The sequence below is a fragment of the Schistocerca gregaria genome, chromosome X, assembly GCF_023897955.1.
Source record: "Schistocerca gregaria isolate iqSchGreg1 chromosome X, iqSchGreg1.2, whole genome shotgun sequence".
Classification (NCBI taxonomy): Eukaryota; Metazoa; Arthropoda; class Insecta; order Orthoptera; family Acrididae; genus Schistocerca; species Schistocerca gregaria.
The window spans coordinates 639073753-639084274 of NC_064931.1; the positions used below are offsets into that span (position 1 = coordinate 639073753).

Here is a 10522-nt window from a genome sequence, read left to right on the forward strand (position 1 = left end):
ACTGCTCTTCCAAGTCCTTTGCTGTCTCTGACAGAATTACAATGTCATCAACGAACTTCAAAGTTTTTATTTCTTCTCCATGGATTTTAATACCTACTCCGAATTTTTCTTTTGTTTCGTTTACTGCTTGCTCAATATACAGATTGAATAACATTGGGGATAGGCTACAACCCTGTCTCACTCCCTTCCCAACCACTGCCTCCCTTTCATGTCCCTCGACTCTTATAACTGCCATCTGGTTTCTGTACAAATTGTAAATAGCCTTTCGCTCCCTGTATTTTACCCCTGCCACCTTCAGAATTTGAAAGAGAGTATTCCAGTCAACATTGTCAAAAGCTTTCTCTAAGTCTACAAATGCTAGAAACGTAGGTTTGCCTTTCCTTAATCTTTCTTCTAAGATTAGGCGTAAGGTCAGTATTGCCTCACGTGTTCCAGTATTTCTACGAAATCCAAACTGATCTTCCCCGAAGTCAGATTCTACTAGTTTTTCCATTTGTCTGTAAAGAATTTGTGGTAGTATTTTGCAGCTGTGACTTATTAAACTGATAGTTCGGTAATTTTCACATCTGTCAACACTTGCTTTCTTTGGGATTGGAATTATTATGTTCTTCTTGAAGTCTGAGGGTATTTCACCTGTCTCACACATCTTGCTCACCAGATGGTAGAGTTTTGTCAGGACTGGCTTTCCCAAGGCCGTCAGTAGCTCCAATGGAATGTTGTCTACTCCGGGGGCCTTGTTTAGACTCAGGTCTTTCAGTGCTCTGTCAAACTCTTCACGCAGTATCATATCTCCCATTTCATCTTCTTCTACATCCTCTTCTATTTCCATAATACTGTCCTCAAGTACATTGCCCTTGTATAGACCCTCTATATACTCCTTCCACCTTTCTGCCTTCCTTTCTTTGCGTAGAACTGGGTTTCCATCTGAGCTGTTGATGCTCATACAAGTGGTTCTCTTTTCTCCAAAGGTCTCTTTAATTTTCCTGTAGGCAGTATCTATCTTACCCCTAGTGAGATAAGCCTCTACATCCTTACATTTGTCCTCTAGCCATCCCTGCTTAGCCATTTTGCATTTCCTGTCGATCTCATTTTTGAGACGTCTGTATTCCTTTTTGCCAGCTTTGTTTACTGCATTTTTATATTTTCTTCTTTCATCAATTACATCCAATATTTCTTCTGTCACCCAAGGATTTCTCCTAGCCCTCGTCTTTTTACCTACTTTATCCTCTGCTGCCTTCACTACTTCATCTTTCAAAGCTACCCATTCTTCTTCTACTGTATTTCTTTTCCCCCATTCGTGTCAATTGCTCCCTTATGCTCTCCCTGAAACTCTGTACAACCTCTGGTTCTTTTAGTTTATCCATATCCCATCTCCTTAAATTCCCACCTTTTTGCAGTTTTAATCTACAGGTCATAACCAATAGATTGTGGTCAGAGTCCACATCTGCCCCTGGAACTGTCTTACAATTTAAAACCTGGTTCCTAAATCTCTGTCTTACCATTATATAACCTATCTGATACATTTTAGTATCTCCAGGGTTCTTCCATGTATACAGTCTTCTCTCATGATTCTTAAACAAAGTGTTACCTATGATTAAGTTCTGCACTGTGCAAAATTCTACCAGGTAGCTTCCTCTTTCATTTCTTTTTCCCCAGTCCATATTCACCTACGATGTTTCCCTTCTCTCTCTTTTCCTACTACCGAATTCCAGTCACCCATGACTATTAAATTTTCATCTCCCTGCACTATCTGAATAATTTCTTTTATTTCATCATACATTTCATCAATTTCTTCGTCATCTGCAGAGCTAGTTGGCATATAAACTTGTACTACTGTAGTAGGTGTGGGCTTCGTATCTCTCCTGGCCACAATAATGCGTTCACTATGCTGTTTGTAGTAGCTTAACCGCATTCCTATTTTCCTATTCATTATTAAACCTACTCCTGCATTACCCCTATTTGATTTTGTGTTTATAACCCTGTTGTCACCTGACCAGAAGTCTTGTTCCTCCTGCCACCGAACTTCACTAATTCCCACTATGTCTAACTTTAACCTATCCATTTCCCTTTTTAAATTTTCTAACCTACCTGCCTGATTAAGGGATCTGACATTCCACACTCCAAACCGTAGAACGCCAGTTTTCTTTCTCCTGATAACGACATCCTCTTGATTAGTTCCCGCCCAGAGATCTGAATGGGGGACTATTTTATCTCCGGAATATTTTACCCAAGAGGACGCCATCATCATTTAATCATACAGTAAAGCTGCATGCCCTCGGGGAAAAATTATGGCTGTAGTTTCCTCTTGCTTTCAGCCATTCGTAGTACCAGCACAGCAAGGCCGTTTTGGTTATTGTTACAAGGCCAGATCAGTCAATCATCCAGACTGCTGCCCCTCTTCAGGAACCACATGTTTGTCTGGCCTCTCAACAGATACCCCTCCATTGTGGTTGAACCTACGGTACGGCTATCTGTATCGCTGAGGCACGCAAGCCTCCCCACCAACGGCAAGGTCCACGGTTCATGGGGGGGGGGGGGGGGGGGGGGGGGGGGGGAGGTTGTCATCATAATGCAACAAAAATAAAAAGCTCAAATATTCATACACAGAAAATATATACAGAAGCAAATGTAAAATTATAAAAATTTTAAAAACTTTCCATATAACTTTGTAAAATTGCTGCAACTACTAACATGTGGGAGTCGTGCCACCCAGTGTACATACATCTTTACTGTTTAGTCAAGCTACCCAGTATGACAATGTTGTCTACATACATTTTTTTGTTTTACTTTTGACTTCAAGTACAGCTCACATGGCAAATCCCTGTTTGCAGTTACTGACTGTAACGAAAACATTTCTTTTAATTTTTTACGATGCTGTACTGGCTTTTTGTTTTCTTTGCTATCACAGGATGTGTGACTGTACGTAACAGATTTTACTTGAAGATTTATAATAAGAATGTTATGGATGATGCAACAGTGTTGTACACTGCTAGTGCATTTATAATGTTACATGTGCTCTGAAGATGGTAGTTATGCTACCAAAACTGATCATCATTTATAATTTTTTTAATGTTAAATGTGGTAGATAATACATATATTTTTTTTTAATTTTAAAAAGTTTTATACAAAGTTTTTGAAATTTTTGTAATTTTGCATTTGATTATCTGCTTACAATTGCTTTCTCCTATTCTGACAATGTCAGATATGTTCATTTACTGACACTTTTAAGGGGATAGGACAGGTAGTCGGCCATTGTCTTGCTGTAGGAACCATCCTGACCTTTGCCTTAAATAATTTAGGAAAACAACACAAGTACTAAATCAAGATGGCTAGACTGAGCAAACTTCATCCTTCCAAATATGATGCCAGTGTTTTTACAACTGCTCTGCCTCATTCAATTGGCTCTTGTTGTAAAATAATCTTTGATGTAAACACAGTCTTGGTCTTCATCACTGCACACATATAGAACACCCATTGGTGACTCAGGAATCATGAACTTGCTGCTATGCCCCTAGCACTAACTACAGTCCATTTGGAAAATGGACTCCAGTCCACACACATGCGACTATCCACCCTTGCACATCTTCATGTCCTCCCCCCAGTCCACCAGAAAAACCTAGTCATTGCCCCCCATAATGAGTGAAATGTTGTACTCAGGAGAATGACATTAGTATTATGCACTATAGATCTTGGCAGATGATTTTCTTCCAAAAGTAATACAGTACTGTAATGGGAAAATGACTGGTGCTATACCTATCCATTATTAACCACTTATCTGAGTCCTCTGATTATGCAGCATTTGTCAAGAACATTTTAGCTGCCTTTTTAAATGGATGTATTTCAGTAATATTTTTCATTGGGAGAGTTTATTACACAACTTTATTACCTGATAGAAATGCTGTGTGTTTTGAGTTTTTTTTTTTTCTTAGTAAGTGTAAGGCCAACTGGCTCTTGTTCCATGAAAATGTATACAACTAATAGTGAAATACTTAGTGAATGGACTAGCCTGTCCATTCCCCTCACCCCAAAAAAATCCCATCGAGCACATGTGGGATGCCTCGGGAGGATGTATCGCAGCCGTACAGAAGATTTCGCCGCCGTTCTAAACAAACAGTCTACAGGACCATCGAGAACATCAAATTTGCTACAACAGCTGGAGACAAGAATAATCGTATTCCAGTTAAGTCTGTCGCTGCACAAGCGCTGCTGAATGGTCCTGCTGTTTTCGTCAGTTGCAGACTTAATTTTAATTTAGATATAAATGATACATTTGGTCATGGTAACGGATGGTTTACCGTAGCCATTGTTCGTGGTGGTACAGGAGTACCAAATGTTCCTGGACTTGAAAGTTTTGTTGACAGAGACATTATTGCTTTTCGCACTTACCATATTTCTGAGTTGGCTAATAAGGATTTTGGTAAATCAGCATATGTTTCTCCTTCTTCTTTGTCATTATATACTCGTAACAGGAGGAAAATATCTCTAAACAAATCTGTATTTATTTGGGTTAAAGGAAAAGGTGTATGTGAATATGTAAAGTTTGTTGGTGATTGTACTGTATATTTTCATAAATAAAGTTTTTGTTTGCAAACTGATCTGTAGCATCAGCCATTAACCGGACAAGGGTACATCTAGAACCGGGAGGGCTCAAGGAGGCAACAGCATGTCACGCCACAAAGGCAGCTGACGCAACTCACCGACCAGCTTACGTAATCTTGGCAGCACGCCTGGCTGGCGCAGTTCAATGACCACCCACCAGCTGTCAACCATGCTGATAACAGGTATGGACCACACTACCACAAGAACTGCTTACCAACCTTGTGGCCAGCATGGGAGTACATTGCAGACCATTCATTGCTATCCATGGTGAGGACACATCCCATTAAGAACCATGTATCACCTTTTATAATATCTAGGGAACCATCATAAATCACTATGACTGCCATGTTACTATTGTCTCTGAATAAAAGTGTCATTTCTGTTCATCTCATTGTGTATTCGTTTCAGTTACCTTCTTTACACTATTGTATCAGGTATTTCTATGCATAGTCCAATACTCATTAAGCTATGTTACTTGGCAGTGACAAATCAAGTGAAAGTTACTTTCGTCCTTGCATTTTGCACATCAGTGGATTTTAAATCTGGGGTCTCCCCAATTTCGTATGGTATTATACTCAGATTAAAATTACTTTGTGATTGGTGTTTCAGCAAATTGAGTGGTAGGGGTCAGCAGCCAGCCAATCTTAGTTTTTTTTCTCAAGCACCATTTGCTTGCTGTGTTGCCTGTTTTGTAAGTACGTGCAGCGTCTCGTGAAGTGTGGCTACATGCACACCAACACTGCCCACCGAAACTGTAGCCTGTCAACCACAAAGTAATTTTAATCAGAGTATAGTTATGATAATTTGTTTCTACAATGGTAGTTGGTTTCTGTCTGGAGTCTCAAGGTATGCCTAATGTAAAATACCCTATTGGTACTCCACACACAATCTGACACCAGAATTGTAACTTCCATTGTATAGCACATGCATGAGAAATCCAGGGCAACTCTGCAAGGTTCCACACTGTAGTGTAGGTCACACAATCTACAGGTGTGATCATCACAGAACCTACAGGGCCTCTGGGTTAGACTCTGCACTCAGCTCCATATCAACATACCCCTCTCAGTCCTATGAATGATAGTGTGAAGTTAGCTGCCCTCACAACTTCTGTCTAGCTCTGCAAAAGAACTGTAAATTGTCTCAGACCCCAGGCAACTGTTGTCACTGGTGCTGATGTAATGGCATGCATCTGATTGCAACCTTGTTCTCAGTAGCTTCTGGGATGAACTCTTCCATCTAGCAGATTTTTCACCTTATGAATCACACCACTGGCAGATCCGTTTCATTCACCTGGCATGACACTACTTCCCAAAAATAGTTCAAATGGCTCTGAGCATTATGGAACTTAACTTCTGAGGTCATCAGTCCCCTAGAACTTAGAACTACTTAAACCTAACTAACCTAAGGACATCACACACATCCATGTCAGAGGCAGGATTGGAACCTGCGACCATAGCGGTCGCGTGGCTCCAGACTGTAGCGCCTACAACCATTCGGCCACCCCGGCCGGCACTACTTCCCAAAGAAGGGTATGAGGCACCAATCAGTTAAGCTGCAAACCAGTGACAGCCCCTTCTTCCTGCCTGCAATGGAGTCATTAGGATTTGTTGGAGGATGATTTGTGGTAGGGATTGGCCTGTTAAAGGAATAATCCCTGTATTATCCTTGAGTGATTTGGGGAGCCACATACTGATTCAAGATGGTGATTTGAATCTCACTACTCTTAATTATACGTCCAATGCTTAAACTATTTCGCAATTTCACATGTTAATAGAACAGTAAACCGGTGGAGTGGTGTGCTGATGTTGTGTTGCTGCATACAACAACTGAATCTACCACTGGCAGAAGACAATTTAGTTTTCTTAACTATTTCACCGTTATGGACAAATAAGGATTTCTTACTGAAGTCTAAACAATATTGGAAGCCGTCAGTAGTTTATATGCATTGCATCTTTTATTTTAAGGATAGAGCTTACAGCATATGCATATGCCAAATAACCAGTAACAGCACTCTAAACTCCATTCAGCACAATTATATTCACAGGATCAACCAGCCATCATGGCACACCAAAACGATCAAATCAAACAGAGGAGTCATATCATACTACGAAACTACTGGAATCTTAGAATATGCAACAGAAATACTGTATTCACTGGAGAATAAAGAAATTAGGAAAATCACTCAAAAGAATTACACTGCAAATTAAAAGCTGGCATTCAGAAAGAAGGGACACAGTAACAACTTATGTAAAAGGACTGCCTTGTATACTATGTCCAAGTACCACATTTAAAACAAGATACTGTAAAATTCTTTATGAGACTGATGCAGCGTAGTGTAACATACAAATCCCTGAACAATTACTTGAAAACTGAAACTACCACCAAGAGAACTAATCATGATAAACAAAATACTACCAAATAAAATGTACAAATATTTTTAATGCATTCATTGCAGAACCAAATGTAGTTTTACAATATGCTAAAAGCCACAATATTGTAGCCTGGTTTTCAGCTGCAACTCTAAAGCCGTCCACAACTGTATGTAAATAACCTTTCTTCTGTTGCCAAACACATGTCATCTCCAATGGAAACATATATAGCACTAATGTTTGCTTCACTTTGTTTATTAATAATGTGAACTGTAATAATGAACATTATTTATGATCATTTATCCTGCTGAGAGATATCAGCATATAGCACCACCACTCAAACCCATTCCAACTATTAAACTGAAATTTTCAAATTAGAATTCTGATGTCACTTCTCAATAAGATGGTGTTAACAAATGTTCGTTCAAACTTTGACAGGTTTTCATTATGTTTGGCTAGTAAAAATTCACCTAATGATGGTGTTACTTTAAATTCTATTCATTATATCATTGGGAGCTACTTGGTATTAGTTTTCTGGTTTTTTCCCATTTAGTTTTTAACAAAAAAACCTTTAGTTATTTTAACTCACACTTTCACAACTGCTTTGGTTTTATTATAACAGTAGTTTGAAATTCCATTAATCATACATTATGTGAAATCACTCCAAACTATTACATGAACATCAGGAGTGTATTTTTGATGTTCTATTACACTGATTTCCAAAACCCTTTAAGAGAAATCTTTCGCATCACACTTGAATAATGATACAGAACTGAAACATTAAACCAGGAAGGTGAGCATAACACCTGGAAACTATGCCACTGAAACCAGAATACAACTACAACAGGCCTCAGACACACATATCAAATAATATAATTTTTGCACAATTGGATACTGCCTCTTTGGAGAATACAAAAAGAGTGGTATTAAATGGAGACAATATTTTTTTTAACCTTCACACACAACTGCTACTGGCAAATGTATGGTCACACCAGTAGAAGATTGGGTTTATCATTCACATGCAAAATGTATAGGTATTTCTGGTATGGAATAACACTGTCTAGTGTCAGCATAAAAAAATGTAACAAAGCTGCATTCTCAAATTGATGAAGACATACGCTTATGTCGTACTAACAAGTTCTTTCTAGTCGCTATAGAATTTCGCAGTGAACACACAACAAATATATTAATGCGACATTAAAATAATATGGAAAATTAGATCCCTGATCCTTAAATGATATGCTATGTAACCATCTTTCTATCTCTTACATTTTATGGCAAGTACCTTGCATTACAAAATAAAATGCATAACAAGCATCTGGACCAAATATAGATTAACTTACCTTTCTGCTTTTGCGCTCTTCTGCCATATCCATTTACATTCGGCGATACAGAAAAGACGATTCAATTCCAATAGCGACAGTATGTTTACAAACATAACTCTCCCTCAACGCAACTTCTGCGAAAAAACATTCAAAAATTTTGCAACGGGATACTTGTGCCACATCACGCATAGTACTGACTTCAGTACCACGACTTCAAAACGAATGACAGGTTGAGTTCGCAAACACAAGAGTTTACTACAGAGACGCTCTGCTGCTAAATACAAATTGGGAAACAAATCTAGTCATCTACAGGTAATACTACTTTTCCGAAATATCAGCCAGTTGCAGTGACTTGGCAATTCTCTCTCGCGTTCGCAAGCTTTCGTACCAAATACACAAACAAGAAAAACAACGATGCGAAAGTAGTGTTTAAGTAGTACCTATTATTTTGCGACCCAATAAGATACAGTTCGCGTCACATAATAAGTTCTGCGACAGTCCTGCAGCATTGTCAATTCCCGACTCAATTCATAAGACAAGCCGATTTTCTATTCAGCCTTACGAATATCCGTCAAATTCAATTAGTACACTACGATGAGCCGTCAGACGCATCCTGTTAACAAAAGTCGATCGCAAACACAACCAAAGTACTTATTGAGACGCCAAGTGTTGTCAAACAATAAAGACCGCTAAATGTGTTTATTGTTTTTTTTTATTTTCAAAGCTCAGTAACATCTCGCAGCAAATATTACATTTTCTAATGCTTTGCACGCACGAGATTTACAGGGCTTGTACAGGAAAGCAGCCGTAGTAATGTCTTCATTAAAACACGAGCTGTGATGACAGCTGTCCTTGGCGAAAAGAAAATGGCATGGTGTAGCTAATGATAAATTATAGCATATTATAATGAGTTTATTACTAGTTTAATGATAGTATGTAAGTGAAAATGTTCGCTAGAGAGAAAAAGAGTATAAGCTATTCAGCTGCGAAAAGAAAATATCACAACGTGTATTAGCTTCTCAAGTGTGTGGCAATACCGCACCACAGATCATTTAGATTCGCGAAGAAGACGTGTGAAAAAAGAGTCAGTGATGAATCTGAAGTCTGCAAAGACGAATTGTTAGCCCAAAACAGTGAAACTATTTCAATTATAACAATATTTCATTAAACGTCATCATACAGGTCTGATAAATAGAATGCAGTGTGCTATGCAGGGCCTATAGAATGCAATGTGCTATGCAGGGCCTATAGATGTAGACAGACAAGCAGCCACTCAGCGTCTTATGAAATATGTAAAGACAACAAATATCTTCACGCTGAACTAAATTAAGAAAAATTAGGGGAAACAGGTGGATAAAATTTCTATAAAAAATTTGCTACCCATTAAAAATCATTAACGACTTAATTTATGAGACGAGTGCCAGAGGCGGTAACCAGGGAGCATGCCAGGGAAATGCAGTCAAGACTAATAGCCATAAATTCCATGGCATACTTCCCTAATTTAACTCTCATCTTCGGCGAAATTTCTTGGCGTGTACTACATATCTAAAGGTCTCACACTGGATCTGTGGAACCGAGTGCTTATATTTGTCTTATCTATGCTTGGCTGAACTGAATGTTGCTTTAGAATTAGCCTCTGTCTTAACTCTGGAATGCTATAGTTATTTTCATCGACGGGTCTGCTACTCTGGGGTATAGTTGTACCCCAAATAAAAACGGACTTTTATAATGTTTACATTTTTTAGTTCAAAATAATGTAATAAACACTGAAATCATACTTAAGAAGAAATGTCCAGAGAGAAAAAAAATTACACTACTAAAAGACATGAAGCACACTCTTTTCGTTGATGGTCCGTGTGTGTTTTTTACAAACTGCACATTGAACTTGGAATTTTTCGTCTCAAGCCCGTGGGCAGAAAATACATTGCTCTGTTGTCGATTCTGGATCCCCTTGGCCATCTTCCTCCTTTGACACATGTAAAATGCGACTGATGGTTTTACGGAGTTCTCTTCTTAAAAGTTTGTTCTTCCAAACGTATTATCATATGTAGTCGCATCACATCCACAACCAATCTCTTTAGGCAAGATCTTCTGTTCCGAAATATTTCCTTATCTTGTGCAGAGCGCCCTCTCAATAGTAACATAGAGTTGTTTTCACTAACGTTTAATAAGTTAAAAAATGGACAGAGAGGCCAACGACGAGTTTTCCTAGTGCAAGAATATGGATGA

At 38.6% G+C, this 10522-nt stretch overlaps 1 protein-coding gene across 3 annotated transcripts in view; it reads right to left on the bottom strand.

Moving 5' to 3' along the window:
* The window catches only part of LOC126298445 (oxysterol-binding protein-related protein 8), a 205690-nt gene extending 196638 nt beyond the window's left edge, over nt 1-9052 (bottom strand). The window contains exons 1-2 of one of the 3 annotated variants that reach the window (XM_049989775.1): nt 8734-9048; nt 8312-8427 (exon numbers count right to left, since the gene is read on the bottom strand). In XM_049989775.1, the coding sequence (XP_049845732.1) occupies nt 8312-8344 (33 nt within the window). In that variant the 5' untranslated portion in view covers nt 8345-8427; nt 8734-9048. Of the gene's footprint in view, nt 1-8311 lie in introns of all 3 variants that reach the window. The other 2 variants (XM_049989773.1, XM_049989774.1) reach the window with 2 other exon arrangements.
* Nucleotides 9053-10522: the final 1470 nt, after the last annotated feature.